The sequence below is a fragment of the Gopherus flavomarginatus genome, chromosome 4, assembly GCF_025201925.1.
Source record: "Gopherus flavomarginatus isolate rGopFla2 chromosome 4, rGopFla2.mat.asm, whole genome shotgun sequence".
NCBI classification, from domain to species: domain Eukaryota; kingdom Metazoa; phylum Chordata; order Testudines; family Testudinidae; genus Gopherus; species Gopherus flavomarginatus.
Window position 1 is genome coordinate 182541198 of NC_066620.1, and position 24656 is coordinate 182565853.

Here is a 24656-nt window from a genome sequence, read left to right on the forward strand (position 1 = left end):
CAAAATAGGATGGTATAAAAGTGCAATTCATTAACTTTATTATTACAAAATTTCTACACATCAGCTCTATTGTTTTTGTCTTAATCTAGTTCCCAGCTGTTTTATCCCCATAAATTCTATCCTGCTCTGGACACAAATTTAATAGGGAAAATTTGTCCTTTAAACCAGATAAGGTATGAAATCTCTTCTAAGTGCCCAAGAAGTGAATGTAGAGGAAAAGTTTGTAGCTGATCACTGTGCAAGGTATCACCATGGCACACTGATTTCATGGTTGTTTCTTACCGTGTCTTAAATTCATACATTTTAGGAGTAGACTAGAACTCCCGTACCCTTTAGTCTTGCCCTTGTACAAACATAGGTTATCTGTCCAGAAGCCAGAGACAATATCAGTTGGATGTCCTCTCAGAGATGCATATTTAATAGTAAACAGACTGTGGGAGATTATTTGTCACAGGTTAAAAAGAAGAGAGAATATTTAAACCAGAAATGCAAGTTTAAAAGATCTAATCGAGCATGACTGAGATTATGTATGCTAAATTTGTTGCTAGGAATATAATGAAAATGAAGAGGACTCAAAGACAAACACACGTAGGAAGCAATATTAAACAAGGTAGCCTAGGAAAGAAGAAAAAAAAATCCAATATGGGAAGGTGTTTGGTTTAGTGATGTGTCATGTAAAAAGAGCTGTGGGAGAAATGCAGTCATAGGGCATAATTAACCTGGTATTTCCTTGCTTTTACGGTGGTGGATATTGTCTTTAATTAGCCTTAACTCATTTGTAATGAAGTTTTACTTGCATGAATGAGATACTTCAGTTTACCCTCACATAGGATATCAGGGTTAGAAGGGACGTCAGGAGGTCATCTAATCCACCCCCTGCTCAAAGTAGGACCAATCCTCTGACAGATTTTTGCCCTAGATCCCTAAATGGCCCCCTTGAGGATTGAACTCACAACCCTGGGTTTAGCAAGCCAATGCTCAAACTACTGACTTATCCCTCCTCCCATGTTTCTTATACCTTCCTAACTCCTGAATTTATTGGTGGTAAATGGTGTCATCTGCTTTAACTGACAGTGCTTCCTGTGTGAATACATTGGGAACATTATTGCAATAGAAAATGGGTAGACAAGCTGACCTCTGAGATGTTTTACTCATTTGAGGCTAAGATGTAGCTTTGCCATAAACCCTGGGTAAGGGGCAGCACACTATTGCACTGCCCCATGAGCTGACTGGGAACCAGACAGTGACTCTAGTTATGACTACGCCTGATAGAGTTCTATGCCTGGTGCAGATTCCTTCCCCCAGCAGGCTGGCTTGCCTGTGCTGACCGGCATGTTAGAGGGAGGACCCAAGCTTCTTCTCTTATCCTCTCCCTCCCAGCCCACCTGCATGAGAAGGGACTAGTGCCCCCTGGAGGCTGCTTTTCTCCCTTTGCTTGCACTTGGCAATATACAGGAGCCAGTAGCCCCCTTGCTCATTTGTGCAGCAGCATAAGGCTAGTGATCTAGTTCTCTTGTTGGAGCACACATAGCTAAATGGCAGAGAGAGACAGGATACAGTGGTCAGCACAGCGCTTAAGTCCCAAGAAGGTAACTTGGCTGCCCTTTGGGTAGGGGGAGGATTGCTAGCCTACATCCAGTGGTAAAAGCTTGAACTAGAAGCATGGGGGCAGGTTTCAAATCCCACTTAGGAACCATAGTGTTAAGTGTTTATGTCTGAGGATCTGGGCCTACAAGAATTGTTAAGTTCTGTGCCTCCTGAGATTTGGCAGGGCCCTTATTGTGCGGGCAATGGAAGGGCAGAGCTCTGACATCTACACTGGAAGAAAAGACCCAGGGCATGGCCATGGCTGGCCAGGGTCAGCTGACTTGCGCTTGGGGGGCTAAAAATTGCTGTATAGACATTCGGGGTTGGGCTGGAGTCCAGGGTCTGGGAGCCTCCCCTCTCTGGCTGCAAGACAGAGGCTCATTTGCTGCTCAAAGTTCCCTTCTATAACAGGCCAGTTGTTGAACCAAATAAATAGTGAGGATGGGTTTTGGGGAGGGATGAAGGGGGTTAGCTTGTGGTAGGGATTGATTTCTTAGGTATGGGGAATGGGTAGGGGGCATACAATGTAAGGGGGTGTATAGAACCCAGGTACCTTGAAGACAGGGGAGGACGCTCAGGGGAAGGCAGAAGCTGAGATAGCTAGGCTCAGTTGCAGCTCCATGCTTTGTTTCAATATGCATCAGACCTGAGAGGGGTGGAGAGAAGGAAATTCTCCTTGAGACTCCTATAGAAAGGGCTTGAGACATCTGTGTCAAAGGACCCTCTGAGCCTTATCTGCATTTCTATTAAAAGGAGCCCTAAGAGACCCCTCTTTACCTAGACCTTCTGAGAGTGAAGAGGATGTTGTATGGTGCAACCCCCTTTTTAATGCAAAAGACCAAAGAAATCTTTGTGAATCTAAAATACAGGTGTGGGGGCCTTTCTCAAAGGGATGGAAGCTGCCAATGGAGGTATCCACACCAGGGAATCTCTCACACATGGCACCAGGGGAGGGACTGTGTTTATGTCTTTTTGGAACATCCTGCAGGGAAAGGGTGCCTCCTGGTACAGCAGCTGCATGTGGTCAGGGAGCAATAGAAGCAGATGAAAGCATGGTGAGTGAGTTTCTGCAGTTCCAGCAGCAGCAGAATGGTCTCATAATGCCAGAAAGAAGTGCACTTGGCTACACAACAGAATCATCAAATGCTTAACTGTAGTACAGATATTGCAGCTACTATATACCCTTCATCCAATACATTTTTAATTTAGTGGAGGGGAAAAAAAACCTTTGTCTACCTCATTCCACTATGTATAAAGACCCAGAACCTCAGGTGCAGCAATGGAATGCCCAGCAGAACTTGGGAGAGAAGCTGCAACAGTAACTGCAAGTTTCAGTCTGTCTGGCTGTCTTGATCCAGTGTCTGGGGGAAGTTTGAGCAGCCTAAAGACTGCACAAAGTTAAAATGGCTCCTAATGGCCCTAAGAACTTTAGAGCAATCAGGAATTGCTGGGGTTCAGGGATTACTTCACCAGGACCCCTTTTCCCTAGTCACATCTCCTGTGCCAACAACCAGTGTGTGTGGCATAGCAGCCAGTATGCTGGCTCTGTACCAAGGGAAGATCACAGGACAAAGGGGTAATCCTCCTGTGGCTGGTTATGCCAGTTTTAGGGCTGCTTTATACTTGTGGCATGATGCAAAGCAGCCAAGTGCAGCCAAGAAAATGTGCCCTGAGCTAAATCCCTCCTTGAATCAGTTAGGCTGACCGTGGAATAAGCTGCAGAAGTCAAGATATAAATAAGCTGTGGCTGTATATGTTTAAGCTCCAAAAAGAATTGCACAGAAAAATATTTATATCAGTCTAAAACAAGGAAAGAGGAGCTGTTAATCTTTGCTTTTCAGAATCAATAAGTCCAGTGGCTGTTTACTGATCAGTTGCATCACTATGCCTATCTTGGGCTGTAGACAAACATTTAAAGACTTTGACCTCTTAAAAATTTCTTATTTCTTTAGCAGACACGGGAGTGGAACAAATCATAAGGTAACATGAAAAATCTATTGCTGATACATTTTATTTTTTGATAGGCTATTTTACATTGCATGGGAGTATAAGGATATTTCAGATGGAATGCATCTTTATAAGAATTTAAGTATTTGTTTTCCAAAGCAAAGTACCTTCTAAGGTATCATCTCAAACAATGTTTAATAACTTTTGGGTTGTCTAATTTATTTGTGATGGCATGCCTAGATCAGACAATGATGTGTCCATTTAAAAACCTCAATGGTATCTGAATTATGAAATTCTTCAGCACAAGAAAACTATAATTTTCCCCTTAAGATCCGAAGAGATATGGTTTTGGAAAATACCAGTTATGAAACATAAACCTTACCCTGACCTTTCATCTTGTGTCTGCAATTGATTACAGACACAAATCATAGAATTCAGACCTCAAACTTCCTAATTGGAACTGTTAGATGTACCTGCAGATCAGATAGTTAGATCCTTAAGTGTTTATCCACAATCAAATGTGACTATAAAATTGCACCAACAATCAATTGCAGGTGCCAAAGTAAAGGCTGTTATTGAAAATCTCTCTCTTAATATTTTTATGGTACCAATGTGACGGATGTAAATTTGGGTGTAAAATGAAAGAGATCCCTTTTTTGATAACAGAAATACTGAAGACTATAGCAATATTAGAAATTTTATATGAGATTTCCCAAGAGACACTGCACCAAATTTTTGATTTTTTTTCCATAATCCTGATCAATGTCAGTGTAACGTCATGGCATTCATTTCTAATAATGGACAGTGCCTTTTGTCAATACAAGACATACAAAGAGAACTGAAGGAATCACTTTTCTCTAAAAAGTAAAGTATCTACTGTATAGTAAGGTTTTGATTGCTGGAGGTGTTCAGTAAATGCATGTTTAACAATAGGAACCTGTAGTGTAGCCTCATGGTGGCAGAATGTAGTAAAATGGAGGAATTTAAATATATCAACTGGCTGCTGATTGCTCTAATTACAGTTAATAACAGCGTGATAAACTCAGGACAGACAGCTGCAAGGGAGGGGTAGGAATCAGTCCCAAACGGTTAAAAGGCCCTCTTCCTTATCAACTGGGAGGCAACTACAGGTCAATCAGGTTCAACTGAGAAAGGGTTACCAAGGTAGCAATTAGAATCAGCTGAGGGGGAGCTACCTGAGGTTAATTAGCATCAGCTGATTCCAATTTAGGGCTGCCTGAGACCTTTTTAAACCCTTCCGTAGGAGGAAGGAGGGGGAGAGAGCAGAGAGAGAAGGAGCTCTGCTGCCAGGAGTGTAGGAGCAGCAAGACAGTGAGCCTCACCGGGAGGAGAGGCAGTACTCTCTCCCACAAGGGAGTAAAAGAATACTCTAAATAGGACTGGTGGAGATACGGGGAGCAGACTTCACCTGTGTCCCAAGGAGAACCACATTACCCAAGCCTGTCTCACCAAGGCTAAAAGCAGCAGAGGCTGAGGAGACTGAGAAGGTGCCTTGCCACAATAATAATAATTAATAAGATAACTCAATCAGATTATAAAGAAAGCATAAAACAACCAACCATTATGGAGAAAAAAATCATATTGGAAATACTTTTGAGGGCAACATGTGGTAAATTATAAAAGCAGAACTGGGCTTAAGGGTATGTCATGATGGGGTGAGGACAGAATCCTCTCCTTTCAGGTCCTGGGGGAGGGAACAAGATAATCTCCCATCTTGTGGAGCAACAGCAGAACTGCTCCACAGCTCTGAGCTGTAGCCTCAGAGCTACAATAACACCCACAGCAACTGCATCCCCAAGCACTTAAGAGAATAAGTGGTGAATCCAAAAATTCTGGACCACAGGCGCCTCTTCTTTCCCAGTTCCCAAACCCTATGCTATAATCAATTCCAGGGAGCTACTGCATAGCTGATATCTACACTGAACACAGGTGCAAACCTCTTGCACAGGCTCCATAAATCTTGCCCCTCTATCCAGTAGAATCACATCAACTCTGCATCAGCCAGGGGTCTCCTTAGCTGTGGAGGAGATGGCAGGGTTTGCTTCTTAGGGTCCTTGTCAGTGCTCTGGTGGCAAATCACTTTTGAGTTCTGAGGTCAACCTAGAATGAAGCCTTCAGGCTTTTGTACGCTCCTCTCACTGTCCTCCCCTTTCTTACCTTTCTATGCTATCCCATTCTGCTGTAAATTTGAAAACAGCAAATACTGTTTCTGTAACCAAAGGAATGGGTCATTTCTCATGATTGCAGGCTCACTGCAGAAATGTCACCCAAGTAGGTGCTGATGTTCTTCAGGGGCAGCATATTTATTACAACTAGGATTACAGTACTGCAGAGGTGCCTGGTGCTTTACAGATCAACTAGAGACAGAGTCCCTGACCCGAAGAGCTCATAGTTAGACAAGAACATAACACAGGGAGAAGCTATGAGAAAACAAGGGTGGCCCTACATGTAGTTCCCCTCCCCAAGCTGGCAGGAGCATGAAGTATCTGCACAAGGAGTATGTGCATATACCTCCTGACACAGGAACCATTGACAGACCATGCCACCTGGCTCCTAGACAGTGGTCTGGGATACAGTAATTATTCTAATATGATTGTTGGTATAATGTTTATCTACAGACCAAGGGAGGGTTCCAACCTTGGACCAGAGTCACCCACACTAGATGTACATTTCCCTGTATCTGAAGGAGGAAAGGCAGGCAACAAAAATGATTTGGGTTTCCCAGAGGGAATGAACAAGTAATCATCAAATGATCCATTCCCTATCACTCAGGGAATGGCAAACAGAGCCTATGGACACCATCCCTGTACATCCTGACTAATAGCCTTTGGTGGACCTGTCCTCCATGAATTCATCTAGTTCTTTTTTGAACCCAGTTATAGTCTTAGCCTTCACAACATCCTCTGGCACAGAGTTCCCGGGTTGACTGTGCGTTGTGTGAAGAAATACTTCCTTTTGTTTGTTTTAAACCTGCTGCCTATTAATTTCATTTGGTGACCCCTAGTTCTTGTGTTATGAGAAGGAGTAAATAGCATTTCCTTATTTACTTTCTCCACACCAGTCATGATTTTATAGACCTCAATCATATCCTCATTTAGTAGTTTCTTTTCCTAGCTGATAAGTCCCAGTTTTGTTAATCTCTCCTCATATGGAAGTTGTTCCATACCCCTAATCATTTTTGTTGCCCTTTTCTGAACCTTTTCCAATTCCAGTATATCTTTTTTGAGATGGGGTGACCACATCTACACACAGTATTCAAGATGTAGGCATACCATGGATTTATATAGAGGCAATACGATATTTTATGTCTTCTTATCTATCCCTTTGTTAATGATTCTCAACATTTTGTTCACTTTTTTGACTGCCGCTGCATGTTGAGTGGATATTTTCAAAGAACTATCCACAATGACTCCAAGATCCCTTTCTTGAGTGGTAACAGCTAATTTAAATCCTATTATTTAATACTTATAGTTGGGATTATAAACTCTCCAGGTAAGGGATATTGTTTGTTTTTACAGCATCTAACACAGTGCAGTCCCTTCTGAGTGGTGCCTCTGGGTATTACTGTTAATAATAAAAATTATGTTGGTGATAATTAATATAAGGTGAACTTTGATATTGTGATGCAAGAAGGTAAATTAAGAATCTACTATTTACAGCTTTGGAAAATATGTGGACTTTTTTATTTATTAACATTTGGTTTAACTCTCACACCTTATCATATTTTTGTTTATCTCAGATAGATGCATATTATAAATCAATAGAAATGGTAAAAACGTATCCTGAATGTACGTGCCATTGTTTTTCTTCCAACAAGTAAATAACCCAATCCTGGAGTCCCAGTTTTCTTTGACTGCTGAGAAGCCAGGAGAGAATTCATGAAATGACAAGTTATGCTGAACATGCTCCTTTTAATTTCCCTTATTTCTTCTTAGAATTGAATAGAATACTTTACTTCTGCTTTTAGAGGAAAGATGGCTGCTCATTTCAAAGGAGAAAAAACTCAAGTTTTACCTGACTTTCTACATCTGAATGACTTAGCGTGTGAGGCTGTAGGAGGAAAGGTAAATGTATGCAGTTCAAAAGACAAATTGTGCTGTCAGTGCAGATTATACTTGACCTTTCTACAGCTATTTCCTACTGAGGATCTAAAAGTGTTTTGCAGACACCAATGAATTAAGCCTCTGAATATTTCTGTGTGCTAAGTAATAGTATCTCCTTTTTACAGATGGGAAAACTGAAACACAGAGAAATTAAGGGATTTGACAAAGGTCACACAGGAAGTCTTTGGCAGAGCTAGGAATAGACCCCACAAGTCTTAATTTGAAGTTTTATAATTGGAACACAAAGTCTTTCCTAGTGTTCAAATTCTGAAGATCTAGGTTAACAAAATTTTGACCTATGTTGGAGCTAGCCAATGAAAGAAGTTAGATATACCCAGTGAGATACATCCACTTTGCAACAGAGAAAATTGTCATCAGTGTTTTTGGGTTTTCTGAGTCACTCATACTGCTTCCTATGTTCCAAAGAAGGTCACGATGGTAGTAATGCTATTGATGATGCATTATGACAAGGTTGTAGAAGGAGACAAAAAAGAAACCCCACATAATTCTCCAGAAGAATGACAAAAGTGGTGTAGATAACGATGACCATCTTGCAAGAATGTAATTCCTACAGATGCAAGACAAATAGATGGCCAATGGTTCTTTTCCTCAACATGTTTGATGTTGTTGGCATTTCAAGTTTCATCATTTAGGTCAATGACAATCCTGCTTGGCACCACACTTGCCCAAGATAAAGAAGGCACTTGTTCCTTGTCAATCTAGGACAGGGATCAGCAATGTTTGGCATGCAGCCCACTAGGGTGCTTACCCTGGCGGGCCAGGCCAGTTTGTTTACCTGCTGCGTCCACAGGTTTGGCTGATCACGGCTCCCACTGGCCGTGGTTCACCATTCCAGGCCAATTGGGGGCTGCAGGAAGCGGTGGCCAGCACATCCCTTGGCCTGCGCTGCTTACCGCAGCCCCCATTGGCCTGGAGTGGTGAATCGCGGTCAGTGGGAGCCGCGATCAGCTGAACCTATGGACATGACAAGTAAATAAACCAGCCTGGCCCGCCAGGGTGCTTGCCCTGGCGGGCCGCATGCCAAACGTTGCTGATCTCTGATCTAGGAGAATGACTTGTAGATGCACATATAAAGAGAAGAATCCTTCACACACAACATCTTACCATCCCTATCAAAGCAGCACTCTCATCCCTTGGCTACCGTCAAAAAACAGCCACCATGAGAGCACCTAGACACTGCTAAATTTGTCCAAGGTCAGCTGACCGTAAGAACCACAAGCAATATGGAGAATGTAGTGAATTTGTATGCCCTGATAACTCCACACTGATGTTGATGTGTGAAAATTGCATACAGATTCACATTGAATGAGACTCCAGCTAGTTCTTTCAATTTGATATTTAAATAAAGATTTTTCACCTAAAACATTAAAGAATTGTTCTTAGTTTCTGAATGCATTTGGGGGACAAAAGTCCCCCACAATATAGTTAATGTAACTTTTTTCTCAACACTAGATGAAGATTAAAGAAAAAGGTGCTCTGCTGTAAAATGAACCATGTCCTTAAGATTGTTCAGTTTAACACATGTATGTACAAAACAGAAATACATATTCACAAATACTGGATTGTATCTCATTGGTGGAGGTAGTATACTTCCCCAGCAGGGCTTCTTGTCCTGCAGCTAAGGGGAGGTAAGAATCCTCAGTGGAAGGACAGCCTGGTTTGTGATTAAAAAGATATTTTGTCCACTTGTTTTTTCTGCATCATGTCATATGAATCCTCATAACAATGCTTCTAGTTTGAAGAACCACTCAAGAAGGTGGAGGTTTTTCAGGTGTACGCATCATGAGTTATTTACAAAGAAAATGAAACAAACCCTTCCCTATGTCACAGCAGTAGGTAAAAATTTTGTAAATAAAGATGCAGAAAGAAGAGTGAGGCCCTGATCCTCAAGCAAAGAATTGAACTCAATGGGGTTCTATGCAGGTTCATTGGAGTACAGTATTGGAAAGAGAAATGCATACAAAGATGCAGAAAGAAGAGTAAGGGCCTGATCCTCAATCAAAGAATTGAATTCAGTGGGTTTCTATGCAGGTTCATTGGAGTATTGGAAGGAGAAATGAAAGAAATCCTTTTTTTTAAAATATGGTCTTATATGTATATGTCTATAAACCTTTAGACAACGTAATATTTTCTTTTTACTGGATAACATTTCACTAGGAAATGAAATAAAATAGTACATATTTTTTTTTATTTGTGTAGATAATATTTGCAACGGATGACTTTTTTGCTCCTGCGGAGAATCTCTTAAAGGTATGATTGGCTGACATTCACCACTTTGGAGGGTTTGCATGGACTGTTAAAGATTTTAGGCTTTAGAGGCAGAGACTGTAATTTATTGTCAGAGACCAAGACTTGCCTAGTGGTTAGAGCGGGAGTCAGCTGTCAGAACCTAGGGTTGAGCCAAAGACAGAAGTGAGGAATCATAGGAGAGGGTCAGAGTTGGTTTACTTGGAGTGAGGCAGGGCTAAGAACAAGCAAGTACAGAAACCAGGGGTGAAAGTGGGCCACTACGGGCCGGTATGGTGTATCAGTAAGAAGCTCACTGGCCCATACTCAGCTGATGTTAAAGCGCTCCCACGGCAGCGCTTTAATGTCACTGTACCCCGCTGTTGGCGGCCCTGCCAGTAGGGATCCTATCGGCAGGGCCGCCAATGGTTGGGGGGAGAAGGGGCAACTGCCCTGGTGCCAGCGATTTAAAAGGGCCCAGGGCTCCTGGCTGCCACTGCAGCAGCAGCTATAGCCCCGGGCCCTTTTAAATTGCAGCTGGAGCCCCGGGTGGCGATGGATGGTCTGGCTAGGGGATGCTGACTCCCAGCCCCGCCCCTTCTGCCCGAGGCCCTGCCGCTTCAGGAGGCCCAGAGCCGGGCCCCCCTACCGGTAAGAATTTAATATTACTTTCACCCCTGACAGGAGCCAACGCAGCCATGGGCAAGTCCTTTGAGCAGCCAATATCCTGCTGGTGCTATTGGTCTTAAAAGCAGGTCTGCTAATCCCGATAGCCAATTGGGAGGTTTGGCCAATTAGGTGATTCTGCTGCAACCAACTGTGATTCAGTTGTAGGTTCTCTGTTGCTCACTAAGGAGGTGGAGTTAGCTGGTCCCAGGCTCAGCTGCAAGCAGGACTGTCTCCGGGGGGGTGCAGGGCCCGGGGCGGAAGTGACATCACTTGGAGGGCTGGCCGCGCCAGGAGCAAGTAGGGAAGGTTGGGGGGGCGGGCAGTGCCTCTACAAACAGCCAGGCGTGGCCATGCCCACACTCCACCCCACCCTAGGACCCTGCTTTGGCGGTGCTGCATGACTCCAGAGGGTTGGGGTCACGCCGCCCACCTTCCCAGGGCTGGGGAGGCTTCAGTGGCACTGCCACATGCTGTCCATCCCAGCGCACTCTCCCTTGGGTGGATGGGGCGGGGCTGAGAGTAGCCTCCCCAGCCAGTGGTTCACCTGTCACCCATGCAGTGCCAGCCAATTGCGCTGCCCCACAGGGCCCCCCAAAGCACAGGGCCCAGAGCGGTCGCCCCAATTCGCCATCCCCTAGGGACAGCTCTGGCTGCAAGCCCTAATTTCTGACATTTATTTTGTTTATACAGTGCCAAGCACAATATTGATGGATCTGAGCTGGCTGGCCTCTAGGCACTGTCACAATATAAATGTTGAATGACAACTGATCTTTGTAATGTATCTCTGCGATTTCATGTATATGTTACTTGGAAACTACTTCCATTGGCTTTAAGGGAAAATTACTTACCTTGTAATTCTGCTTCTCCCTTTGCAAGATTCTTGTTCTTGGCTCCCTAGTTGAGACAGGCAGAACTTCCTTAGTTGTCTAAGGGGAGAGGGAGTGGGTAGAAGCACAAGACCTCCTTGGTCCCCATTGGTTTTTGTGTGTGGAATGTAACTGTAATACGTAGAACCTTCCAGTCACATCCTAAATTAGCAAGAAGCAAAAGTTCACCAAATAGAATCAAGCCAATCATTGAAAAATTAATGCCTCTGAAATGCAGAACAATACAAACACATCAAGATGTAGAGCTAAACACTACCAGCTGAGGATGTCTGTGCAGGAAGCAAACCCCATTGTGTGCACTGGTTATGCAAAAACATGCTTGCATTATTATGAGAACATAAGAATAGCCAGGCTGCATCAGACCAACTGTCCATATAGCCCAGTATTCTGTCTTCTGACAGTGGCCGATGCTAGAAGCTTCAGAGGGAAAGAACAGAACAGGTCAATTATTGAGAGATCCATACCCACCTTCTGGCAGTTAGAGATTTAGGGACACTCAGAGCATGAGGTTGTGTCCCTGAATATCTTGGCTAATAGCCATTGATGGACCTATCCTCCATGAATGTGTCTAATTCTTTTTCGAACCTCATTATCCTTTTGGCCTTTACAATGTCCCCTGACAATTTGTTCCACAAGTAGACTGTGCGTTTTGTGAAGTACTTCCCATTGCTACTTCATCTTTTGCATCTCACCCATTGGCTGGTTTCATCCAACTCTTGCCTCTTGAGCATAAACCAGGATTGTTGTCTGGGGCAGTGACTTCCTTTTTACTGTGTCTTTGTACAGTGCCAAGCACAATAGGAGCTAGTGCAATACAAATAAATAATAATAAATAGGCTTTCCTTCAAACTTTGAGGGAGGTGGGTGAATGAGTGTGAATCCTAAATGATAAATCTTCTGAGAAGCAGAATTACTAGGTCCAAGATTTTTCTCTAAAGATGCCATCTGAGGGAGAGAGAGAGAGAGAGAGAGAGAGAGAGAGAGAGAGTGTGTGTGTGTGAGTGTGTTTTAACCAGAGCAGGATAAAATGTTAAAAATTTGAAATTTTGTCAGGAAAGAATTTCCTGAAACATTCAATGTTGGGAGAACTGAAATGGAAGTTTTTGGCTTGCTGGCTGCCTGCCTATCAGGCTCCCTGGCTGGCGGCTTCCCTGGGAGCCTGGGCAGCCTGGAGATCAGGCCTGCTGGGGAGTCAGCCAGGTGGGCTGCTGGGTAACTTGGTGGCCAGGGACCTAGCCACCCACCTCCCCAGATAGCCTATAGTCCACGGAAGCCAGCTAATCAGGGAGATGGCCAGTGGCTCCCCAATTAGCCCTTAGAGCTAGGAAGCTGGCTAGACAAGAAGTGGACCACCAAGCTTTCCGAGTAGCCCAAAGAGCTGGCTAACAGACCACTCAGCTCCGTTGGTAGTCTGGGAGCTGGGGAGCCTGGAACAGGCTAGCCTAATGAGCCTGAGGGCCCTTGCTCCTCAACATCTCACTTGGTGGGCTGCTGGAGAGCCTGAGCCCGGAAAGCTGGCCATCCTGGGGAACTGTGCTGTCTGTTTGGCTTCCCTGGCTGTGCGGTGAGCTGGATGCCTGCCAGTTGAGAAGCTGGGCAGCCTAGAGAGCCAGAGGGACCCTAGGCTCTACAATATCCTACCAGGCAACTTGCCAAGCAATGGTGGGGAGCCCAGGGAGGCAGGCAGTGGGTCGGCATGCTGGCAGGAAACCAGATGCCTGGCTTCCATCAAACATTATGACTGAATGGACACATTCCGCAGGAATATGTCAATTCCACAGAACAGAATTTTCCAAAAGAAAACATCTGACCAGTTTTAGACATGAAAAAGAAGGAATTTTTGCATGTGCATTTTTGTTTTGAGCATAAAAGAAGGGCCAGATGCCTCCCTGTCTTACGGCACCTCAGTCATTACCCCATGTAGTGAACTGCCTGGCCAGTCTGTGTGGTCTCTCAGTCACAAACATACCACACATTTTCACCATGTGTGTATTTATTCTTTCCTTACAAAGTATCACAGGGTACTGCAAGGTTACAGCAAGTAGAAGATTCCACACAGCCTTCACTCCTCAGCCCCAGGCTCACCGGCTGATTGCTATGTTCCTCCCACTAATATCTTCCCAGTTACTGAGCCAATTGCCCCATTATCCCAGCAATCGCCACCCAAGTGTCAGTGATCCCCAAAGGAAATTGATTAATTGGCTTCAATTAAGCCTGTACTCTTCTCAATGCTGGAGCAACCTCAGTGACCAGGGTGCTACTAATAGAGCTCTGTCACGTGCCCCAAAACACTATTATGGCCTGTAGGCAACCAGAAACAAAGGATCTGGTTCTGCATTGTCTTTTCCATTATGAAGTCATTTACACTTGTGCAAAGTGATTATAAGGTAGCTGTACAATGAGCCAGTTGGTAATAATGAAGGGTGGTGGCCCCTGTTACTCCTCTAACATCTTCATTGTCACCAGTGGCTCTTGCTACTTTTGATAAAGGAAACATTTGTAGAGGCTTGATTATGCTTACCAAACTTTTTGATTCTTGTTTCTTGATTTATTTCAATCGCTGTCTCATTACTACTATAATAATAACTTCTGAAAGGTTCTCAGGTATAATCAGAATTCAGGCATTACAGTACAGTGGAAAATATTTCAGTGAATCAAGTGGGATTTCCCCTCTACCCTTGCCTCAACTACCATTTCCTTTCATCACCTGATAAATACTAGCCCAAACATTTAGGAACATAGGAACTGAAGAGTGGAAGGGACCTCCTATGTTGCAGAGTGCAGTTTCCTGCTATTTGCTGACAACCCTGCCATATAATCCTGTTCATAAACCTTTCAAGCTCCATCTTAAAACTAGTTAGGTTAACTAGTTTTCTTTGCACACATTCTTCCTGTGACTACCCATCTTTTGAGGAAGCAATTTCAAAGTACATTTTAGCTCTGATTAGAATTTATGATGAATTTCAAATACTTCCATTTAAAATACAAAAAAGTTAGCAAACTGTTCCTACAATCATTACACGTGCAAAAATCCCACTGAAATCAGTGAGGTTACTCTGAATTGATACCTGGATATGTAACGGAAAGAATAAAACTGGCACATGGAAGTCCAGCTCCTCAGCCCGAGTAGATCAGTATAAATCCATTGTTTGATGCATCTGATATTTTTCTAGAGACTAGAATGACATCTATATGCTCCTTTACTAATGAAATCAGTCAAGTGACTTGAAACCTGCATGTTCTGTGCTGGTCAAAATTCAGTGCTCAGTACACTAAGCTTAGTGGCATAGTACTGGTATAAGTGAGGGGAGAATATGGCCTGTTGTTCTTATTTATTTTTTAGAAGAAGAGTCCAGTTCTTAAACCAGATGAATTTACTGATTATGGCAAGTGGATGGATGGATGGGAGACAAGGAGGAAAAGGATTCCAGGTAATACACTTAATATTAGTCATTTAATAAATAGTAACAGTAGGGGATTTGCAGAAGAGGTGGGAAGAGGAGATGACATTGACTGACATCATTATGAAGCCTTCCAGTTTTGAGAGTGGTGAGCTTGGGGTTGCTGGGACTGATTGAACCAGAAACTCCAAATGAATCTTTCACAGTGTGAACCACCACATGGACTAAAACTACTGGCTTGGGTTCGTCCAATCTATATGAATCCAGACCTTCAATTTTTGCACAGTTCTACTGAATGGCAAGCGTTTAACCAGTAGATAAATTCATGAGTTTAATGCATACTGAAAAAATTCCAGAAACAGCTTACAAACTTCCTGGGAGTTTGAGTTCTTTTTGTGCATTAAGTGTACATTCTGTGATGGCTTTTGTTGTCATGACCTGCTCTTTTGTGTTTTGTTTTTATCTGAAGTACAAGTACTGTATATACACTTGTAGTGATTTGGAGAGACTTCTAAACCTGCCATTGCTCACTCCAAAATAGAGATGGACCCAAACCAAAATGCTAGATCCAAATACCCCTAAATTTAGATGTATTCCAAATCTTGACGTAGGTCTTCATCTGAATTTTTAAAATGTCCTCTATTTGGTGTGAACCAAACTCCCTGGTACAAGCACACTCAAAATTCTGGGTTTCGAAATCCAGATCTGAATCCAAATTCTGTCATCTGAGCTCATCTTTTCTCCAAAATACATGCACATCGCCACATCTTGAGAAAAGGCAACCAGATAGAATTATTCCAAACTTGGCTTTCTTAAAGAGTTGTCAGCTTATCCTTTGATTTTCTGTCCAAGGCCTTAGGAAACCACACAGCTTTTTAAAATCCAAACATCTAATGCTCTTCAAAATGCCATTATAACAATCAGCAAGTTGGTACGATTCATGTTTTGTCAAGTATGCTTAGTGTCTTTATGGAGTTCTTCGGGTTTTGATTACATGAAAATTCCTTCAAAACTTAATTGGAATGTGTTGTAGCTTTTGGATTGTTTTACACATAAGCTGATTTTACAAAACCACAGAACTGAACACCTCCAAATTTTGGTCATATGGAGGACTGTATCTGGATTTAAAGTTAACAGCTTGAGCCCTTTTCTTAAACATATTTATAAAGCAGGATTGTACCTGCTAAATATTGTTGAAGTGAATTGCTGCTTTTATTCCCTGGTGTTATATTAAACTAGCTAGAAAAGCAGTTTGTCCTCTGTCTTTCAGGACATGATTGGTGCATTATCCAGTTGGGAGTACCAGGTATTGTCCATGGATTTGAGGTAAACACATCTTTCTTTGCTGGAAACTCTGCTCCTCGTATATCAATTCAAGCAGCATGTCTGACGCAAGGTAACTAATACATTAATTTATATCAGGTCTCCAGGTATCTTAGCGGAAGAGCTATTTGTGCCTTACATTGTATTGCTACTATTAGAGCCTTATTATTTTGGGATAAAGTTAAGTACAATAAATTGTTTCTTATTGTAGATAAAATAGTTAAATTTCAGGCATTGCAGTGTTAGTGATGTAATTGGAGTGATGTAATTCCTGGAAATATCACCTTGGGAAAACAGCACTTCTGGCAGTGTAGTGTCAGAAACACTGGGTGACCAAGGCTGTGAATGATGGGAGAATATAGCTGTTACTTTCATTGTTTTAGATCACAAGTTCACATCACTTACCCCACGGTGTTGTGTGTGCTTAATAACAAAACACGTTTTAGAGAATTACACATTTTTTAATTCTTAAAGAAAGAAAATCCTCCAAAAAGGGCTAAATCCAGAGTCCAAAAAACCAGCCTGAGTAGTCAGACTGGGTGCCAAGCAGATGTACCATGGGAGAAATCTCACCACTCTTCCCACCAAGCTTTAGATGGCTCAAGAACTACTCCATTAGAAAGAATGAAGTGTATCCATGGCTCTGGGTGTGGCCTTTCCACAGTGAATGATGGGAAAAACCATGTAGGAGCAAAATCTTTTAGCATCATTTCTACCCCTTCTTGCCCTGGCTCTATCTCCTCCTTTCCCTGCCTGGTGCTACACTAGTTGCTCGAGTGGGTCCGTTCTGCGCTGATATTACATATCCTTGCTATGTTCCTCTGCTGTCTTCTATACAGCTCTCCCTTTGTACAGCAGAACTGCAGTGGTTCCACTGCTAGGGATTACTCTGGGGCTCGAGAAGATGAGGTGGGATTTAGCTCAAAGAGAAAAATCTGAGCTATTGTAAAGCAAAAAAATTTGAAATAATTAAGCTAAATGACTTATTTTTGTTAATAGAAATAATATATCAAATACACTTCCAGCATAATATATTTTTATAGGCATGGTCCACCTAAAATAAGTATTCCTACAAAATGATGAGCTTCTTGTGATGGCATTACTCAGCTGATCAAATAGTGCTTTTACTACTTCTGTCATTCTATATATTTTAGTATAAAAACAAGAATATTTCAGTAGCACTAGTTACTGATTATGCATGTGTTTATATTGCTCCTGCAGTGGATTTACCAGAGTTTTGGCCAAGAGGGGACAGGATGGGAACTGCAGCTTCAGATGAAGAGTTAAAAGCCGTCAAGAAGGTATAGTCTGTTGGAGGCTGGGCGGTTCTTGGGATTCTAATGGGATACAGAAGCTTTTACTTCTAGATCATAGTTGGAATTAGGCCTAATTTGATTCTGCGTTAATGTTGAACTCTGATAGCTTTTCAGAGATCTATTATTAGAATGGGTGTTGATCTGATTCCAGATCCTTGTGAGCGAGTGTCCATAATACCAATTATGCTGATGGCTTTAACCAGCACATTTACTTTGGCACTGTCAGCAAAGAGGGCAACAATTTACTGGGCATGGAAACGGAATTATCATTTCACACTTAGAGGGGCACCTCCAAAACGGTGTTGAGGTGTATCTGTAAGAGAGCCTAGGGAAGTTTGCATGCCTGTGCTGTACCTCTGCCTTGAGTATAGGACTTCATTTTTCAGGGCTGGCACCTTTCAAGAGTCCTCAAGTTACTTATTATGTTTTAAAAAAATAAACAGGCCATTACTGTGAAGTATATAATTGACATGACAGTTTAGTTGTCCTGTACAAGGCTTTTCTTCATTTAATTCCACTTTGTTCCAATGAATCTTGCTTACTTGTGGCCTCATGTTGGATGCCTCCATTTTTAGGTGTCAGACTTTAGATCGGGGATTGGCAATCGTTGGCACGTGGTCTGTCAGGGAAATCCGCTGGCAGGTCGGGACGATTTGTTTACATGCAGCATCCGCAGGTTTGGCTGATCACAGCTCCCATTGGCTGCGGTTCGCCGTTCTAGGCCAATGGAGGCTGCAGAAAGCGGTGGCCAGCATATTCCTTGGCCCACGCTGCTTCCCGCAACCCCCATTGGCCTGGAAGGGTGAACCGCAGCCTGTGGGAGCTGCGATTGGCCGAACCTGCTGATGCTGCAGGTAAACAAACCGTCCTGGCCCGCCAGTGGATTTCCCTGATGGGCCGCGTGCCAAAGGTTGCCTAGCCCTGCTTTAGATACTTTAAACATATTAAGCTGGGTACCGAAATTTAAGGGACTTTTGAAAATGGTCATGTACAGGTTACATAGGAAGTCTGTGGAAGAGCTGAGAATAAAAATTCAATTTCCTGACTCCGAATCACAAGATCATCCATTCTTCCTCCCTTGAATACCATGGGATATTTGCCTGAGTAAGGACTGCAGAATCAGACCTATAAAGTCTGTGTTGCATTGCACCTGGATTTAAGGTTGTTCTAGGAATATATACTAGAGTTACACTAGTGTAAATCAAAAGTCAGTCCACTGAAACCAGTGGAGTTACTTCAGACCAACACCAAATGTAACTGAGAGCAGAATATGGCTCCTTAACTCTTTATTTCATTTTTGTTTTGTAATGAAAATCTCAGCTTCAACATTATATTAGCATCATGTATTTATTTATTTGTAAATAAAACATTGGGAAAATAGAAAGTACTTCCCTACGCATTTAATCAAAGAAAACCCCACCTTCATCTGAATGGTCAATCCTCAAAAATGGATGGTTTATTTCAAACTTTCTTACATGACTGATGAATTTCTTTGAAAGTTCAACTCAAAGGTAATTATTTTGAAACTGTATAAACACTAGGGCTTAGAATGCAAATACCATCCCAACCCTACCTGTAAAACACAGGTGATTAATAAAGGAATTCTAGCATGTATGGGGTAGAGAAATAAGGGCTCAAATATATTAGAACATACTGGGCTGTATTAAGCCTAATTAATAAACATATGGACTAAAGAAGAATATCCATCACATTGACTCAGACAACTAATTAATCAATATTTGTTATCAGATGAAGTCAGATGAATGGACTCTTCTGGTCCCTATGAAAGAGTTGAAACCAAGATACCTTGATACTAGCCACAATTATTTTTCTGCCAGTTGTAAGAGGAAATGGACTCACATAAGGCTCAATATCTATCCAGGTAATTTATTTTTATATATCCAGGTAATACACATATATACAGAGAGAGAGTGAGAGAGAGAGACTCCTGAACTATGATATTTAAGAGTGGTAGCTGTGTTAGTCTGTTCTGCACGGCTGAGGTTATGGAGCAAATGATGCTGCTTTTCCACAATTTCAGCCAGTGCACATCAGCTGATGCCCTCTACACCAACATTCCACACAAAGATGGACTACAAGCTGTCAGGAACAGTATCCCTGATAATGTCATGGCAACCTGGTGGCTGAAATTTATGACTTTGTCCTCACCCACAACTATTTCACATTTGGGGACAATGTATACCTTCAAGTCAGCGGCACTGCTATGGGTACCTGCATGGCCCCACAGTATGCCAACATTTTTATGGCTGACTTAAAACAATGCTTCCTCAGCTCTCATCCCCTAATACCCATACTCTAATTGCACTACATTGATGTGCTTCATCATCTGGTCCCATGGAAAAGAAGCCCTTGAGGAATTCCACTATGATTTCAACAATTTCCATCCCACCATCAACCTCAGCCTGGACCAGTCCACGCAAGAGATCCACTTCCTGGACACTACAGTGCTAATAAGTGACGGACACATAAACACCACCCTAACCAGAAACCTACTGACCGTTATACTTACCTAGATGCCTCCAGCTTTCATCCAGACCACATCACACGATCCATTGTCTACAGCCAAGCTCTAAGATACAACCGCATTTGCTCCAGTCTCCTAGACAGAGACAAACACCTACAAGATCTCTATCAAGCATTCTTAAAACTACAATACACACCTGCTGAAGAAACAGATTGACAGAGCCAGAAGAATACCCAGAAGCCACTTACTCCAGGACAGGCCCAACAAAGTAAGTAACAGAACGCCACTAACTATCACCTTCAGCCTCCAACTAAAACCTCTGCAGCACCTCATCAAGGATCTACAACCTATCCTGAAGGACGATCCCTCACTCTCACAGATCTTGGGAGACAGGCCAGTCCTCGCTTACAGGCAGCCCCCAACCTGAAGCAAATACTCACCAGCAACCACACAACAAAAACATTAACATAGGAACATATCCTTGTAACAAAGCTTGTTGCCAACTTTGTCCACATATCTATTCAAGGGACATCACTGTAGGACCTAATCACATCAGCTACACTATCAGAGGCTCATTCACCTGCACATCTACCAATGTGATATATGCCATCCTGTGCCAGCAATGCCCCTCTGCCAGGTACATTGGCCAAACTGGACAGTCTCTATGCAAAAGAATAAGTGGACACACATCAGATGTCAAGAATTATAATATTCAAAAACCAGTCAGAGAACACTTCAACCTCTCTGGTCACTCAATTACACTAAAAGTTGCAATACTCCAACAAAAAAACTTCAATAACAGATTCCAAGAGAAACTGCAGAACTGGAATTAATTTGCAAACTGGACACCATTAAATTAGGCTTGAATAAAGACTGGGAGTGGATGAGTCATTGCACAAAGTAAAACTATTTCCCCATGCTAATTTCCCCCTACTGTTACTCACACCTTCTTGTCAACTGTTGGAAATGGGTCATCCTGATTATCACTACAACATTTTTTTTCTCCTGCTGATAATAGCCCACTTTAATTGATTAGTCTCATTATAGCTGGTATGGCAACACCTATTTTTTCATATTCTCTGTTTGTATATATATCTTCCTACTGTATTTGCCACTGCATGCATCCGATGAAGTGGGTTTTAGCCCACAAAAGCTTATTCCCAAATAAATTTGTTAGTCTCTAAGGTGCCACAAATACTCCTCGTTCTTTATGGTATTTAACAACCTCTTGGCTGGTCCTGTGTCTATCCAATCCCACTTACAGCTGCCATCAGAACAGGAAGAGAGCAACTAGTTTGAAATAAAGTAACTAGCAAAGTGCTGGGCTAGGTATAAGACTTGGTATGATGATTAGATTAGATGACTGCTTTTGGTTGGCTAGTGGGATGATCAAGCAGAAACAAGACAGAACAATAGGCAGTAAAGTCTATTAGCACCACATAATATTTATAAATACAAAGCAAACAAGTTAACAAAAGCAAAAGGGTTACAAACAAAAAAATTTCCCAGCCAGGAGGCTAGCCTAACCTTCAGAGTCTGGGTAGGGAGCCCTGACTTCCCCCAGGTATTATCCTCTTCTCTTCTTCCCTTCCTCTTTCTCTCCAGCAGCCCTTTCTTTTTCACAAGTGTTCAAAGGGCATCTGGAGTTCACTCTTGTGCACTGGGGATCAGGAGCGCCGCCAGGTTTTTTGCCACCCTAGGTGGCAGAAGGTCCTGTCCCCGAAATGCTGCCCCTGACAGAGGCGGCAGAAGATCTCACCCCCAAAATGCCACTCCCAACAGAGATGGCGGAAGATCTGGCCACAGCGGTCACCGCCCCCCAAATGTTAGCTCCCTAGGCAACCGCTGAGGTCACCTAATGGGTTGCGCCGGCCCTGCTAGGGATTAGATTGTATTCCTGCACCCTGCCACACATGGGGTTCATGATTCTAAGTCAATAGACTTAATTTGCATCTCATTAAGTTCACTTGGTGTTTTGGGGTTCAGAACCAGAAAATGTCCTGTGAAATTCAAAGTGAATGCAGCAAAATCTGACTTTCAGAAATCAGCAGAAAAACAAGGAAGCACCCTCAAAAGCTGGGCTCCTTGTGCAATGAATGCTAATATTTTAGACTTGAGTCTTTTTTGCTTAAATGTGCTGAGGTTTCTTTATCTTTGGGTCACAGGATCAGGCAACCCTGTCTCAGAAAATTGCTAGATAGTCAATAGTTCCAAAATGAACACATCAGCTAACAGGGAAATAGTGGATGTTGTCAGAGGTGTGTTGTTGTCAGAAGCTACCAGTGTGGTGCTCTGCTCTGCTCTCTCCTTGTTGGTATCACTCGGCTGCGTGCGTGTGTTCCCTCTGTGTGCTGCCCCAGCTCTGCGCAGATAGCTGACACAGCAGACTCGAAGAGAACCCCCAAATGACCACAGAGACTAGTAAGGTACGAAAGCACGTCGGCCAGGTTTATTGCCGTTTGGACACAATAGCAGTTCCCTCCAGACTGTTACTCTACAGGGCATACTACGAGAAAGTGTCCCCGGTCAATGGACTCGGCTCAGTTAGTGGCAGGACTTTCCACTGCCCCCTAGGCTGGACAAAGACATCGCCCCAGGGATACATTTTTATACACAGGTACAAACAAGTTACACATCACTCCTAACGAATTGAGGTGCAGCCCCTCCACGCAGCAAGGTACAACCCCTCTAAGCAGTAAGGTGCCGCCTCTCACCTTGTACATGTTGGTTCTATCAAAACAACTCTATCCATCATTTTACCCTTTTGCCCCTGTCATTGGGATGGGTCGGCCTGTTCCTTGTTATCTGTGTGGAATGCGCAAGTATGTGAATGTTCTGATCTCTAGTGTTCAGTACCTTTTAGGTACGTATCTTCTTGCGGCATCAGCCCTTTCCTTGCCAGCTTCTGTGAGCAGGGCCTGCCTCTGGCTCACAGCTTCACTTTGCTTTATGTTAGCAAAGTCTTGGCCATTACTTTAGTTCAGGCCTCAGGCCTCATACTGGGCCTTTATCAGGGCCTTCACTTACTACAGTGGAAATCTATTTTAGGCATATAACCCCCTCTCTGATGATTGGATTGCATTTAGTGATCCAAAGGTGATTTTAGTTATGTGAGATAGACTTCAGCCCTTAGGAGGCTAGCCTGTCCTGAGCAGTTTTATACCTTCAGGGCTCTGGCAGTTTTCCAGGGCCAGAGCACTAGACTGTGAAGGAAGGAGGACCTGAGATGGAGGAGGTGTCAGACCAGGGCTCCCAAGCAATGTCAGTCCTGGCTAAAGCTGTTGTTTCTGGTAGGAACAACCGGTTTTCTCCCAGCCTTCTTTTCTTAATTTCCCTGATATTGATCTCACTTATATATTTATGTGTGAAGCATGCACAGGAAGCAGTATGGGGTTGTCATAGTACAATTCCCCACTCTGAACCTAGCGTCCAAAAGATGGGGTACCAGCATGAATTCCTCTAAGCTCAATTACCAGCTTAGAACCTGTAGCGCTGCCACCAACCAGGAATTCCAGTGCCTGGTACACTCTGGTCCCCCCAAAACCTTGCCCGGGGACCCCTAAGACCCAGTCCCTCTGGATCTTAACACAAGGAAAGTAAACCCTTTCCCTCACCATTGCCTCTCCCAGCCTTCCCCTCCCTGGGTTACCCTGGAAGATCACTGTGATTCAAACTCCTTGAATCCTGAAACAGAGAGGACAATTCACCTTCCTCCCTTCTTCTCTTTCCCCCTCCCAGATTCTCCCTGAGAGAGACAGTAATCCTAACACAGAGAGAATTTAGCCTCTCTCTCCCCCTTCCCTCCTTTCTCTCCACCAATTCCCTGGTGAATCCAGACCCCGTCCCCTGGGGTCTCGCACCAGAATAAAAAAACAATCAGGTTCTTAAACAAGAAAAGCTTTTAATTAAAGAAAGAAAAAACAGTAAAAATTATCTTTGTAAATTAAAAAATAAATGGAATAGGTACAGGGTCTTTCAGCTATAGACACTGGGAATACCCTCCCAGCCTAAGTATACAAGTACAAATTAAAATCTTTTCAGCAAAATACCAATTTGAACTCTTTTCAGCCAAACACACATCTGAACTTCTTCCAACCAAATACACATTTGCAAATAAAGAAAACAAACATAAGCCTAACTCGCTTTATCTACCTAGTACTCACTAGTCTGAACTTACAAGAGCCTGTATTGGAGAGATTGGAGAGAAACCTGGTTGCACGTCTGATCCCTCTGAGCCCCCAAAGTGAACAACAGCCAAAACCTAACAGCACACACAAAAACTTCCCTCCCTCAAGATTTGAAAGTATCCTGTCCTCTGATGGTCCTCTGGTCAGGTGACAGCCAGGCTTACTGAACTTGTTAACCCTTTATAGTCAAAGAAATATAAAGTACTTCTGTGTTATTAACTTTTCTTATCTGTTTATGACAGGGGTGAGTAGGTGAGAGAAACTTGCTAAGGATGGAGCAGAACAGGGAGACAAAATAGGTAGCTCTGTACATAAAAGTTGGTGGCAGGGAGCAGAAAGCTCATGGTCAGTCAGAATGGGGCCTTCTTGCAGCAATTATGAGGGACCAGAGGTCAGCCAGAGAAGCCTCTTTGTGTTATGTGCATATCTTGGGATTTCAAAATTTGTGAGTTTAATTCATTTTTTGGTGAGTTCAATTTAAAA

General features: G+C 43.0%; 1 protein-coding gene across 1 annotated transcript in view; it reads left to right on the forward strand.

Annotated features, from left to right (window-relative positions):
* Positions 1-2415: 2415 nt before the first annotated feature.
* ALLC (allantoicase) overlaps positions 2416-24656 on the forward strand; it is a 31611-nt gene continuing 9370 nt past the window's right edge. The window contains exons 1-7 of the mRNA XM_050950935.1: positions 2416-2498; positions 7523-7619; positions 9879-9929; positions 14805-14892; positions 16133-16258; positions 17407-17486; positions 19251-19383. Coding sequence (XP_050806892.1) covers positions 2416-2498; positions 7523-7619; positions 9879-9929; positions 14805-14892; positions 16133-16258; positions 17407-17486; positions 19251-19383 — 658 coding nt within the window. The remainder of the gene's footprint in view (positions 2499-7522; positions 7620-9878; positions 9930-14804; positions 14893-16132; positions 16259-17406; positions 17487-19250; positions 19384-24656) is intronic.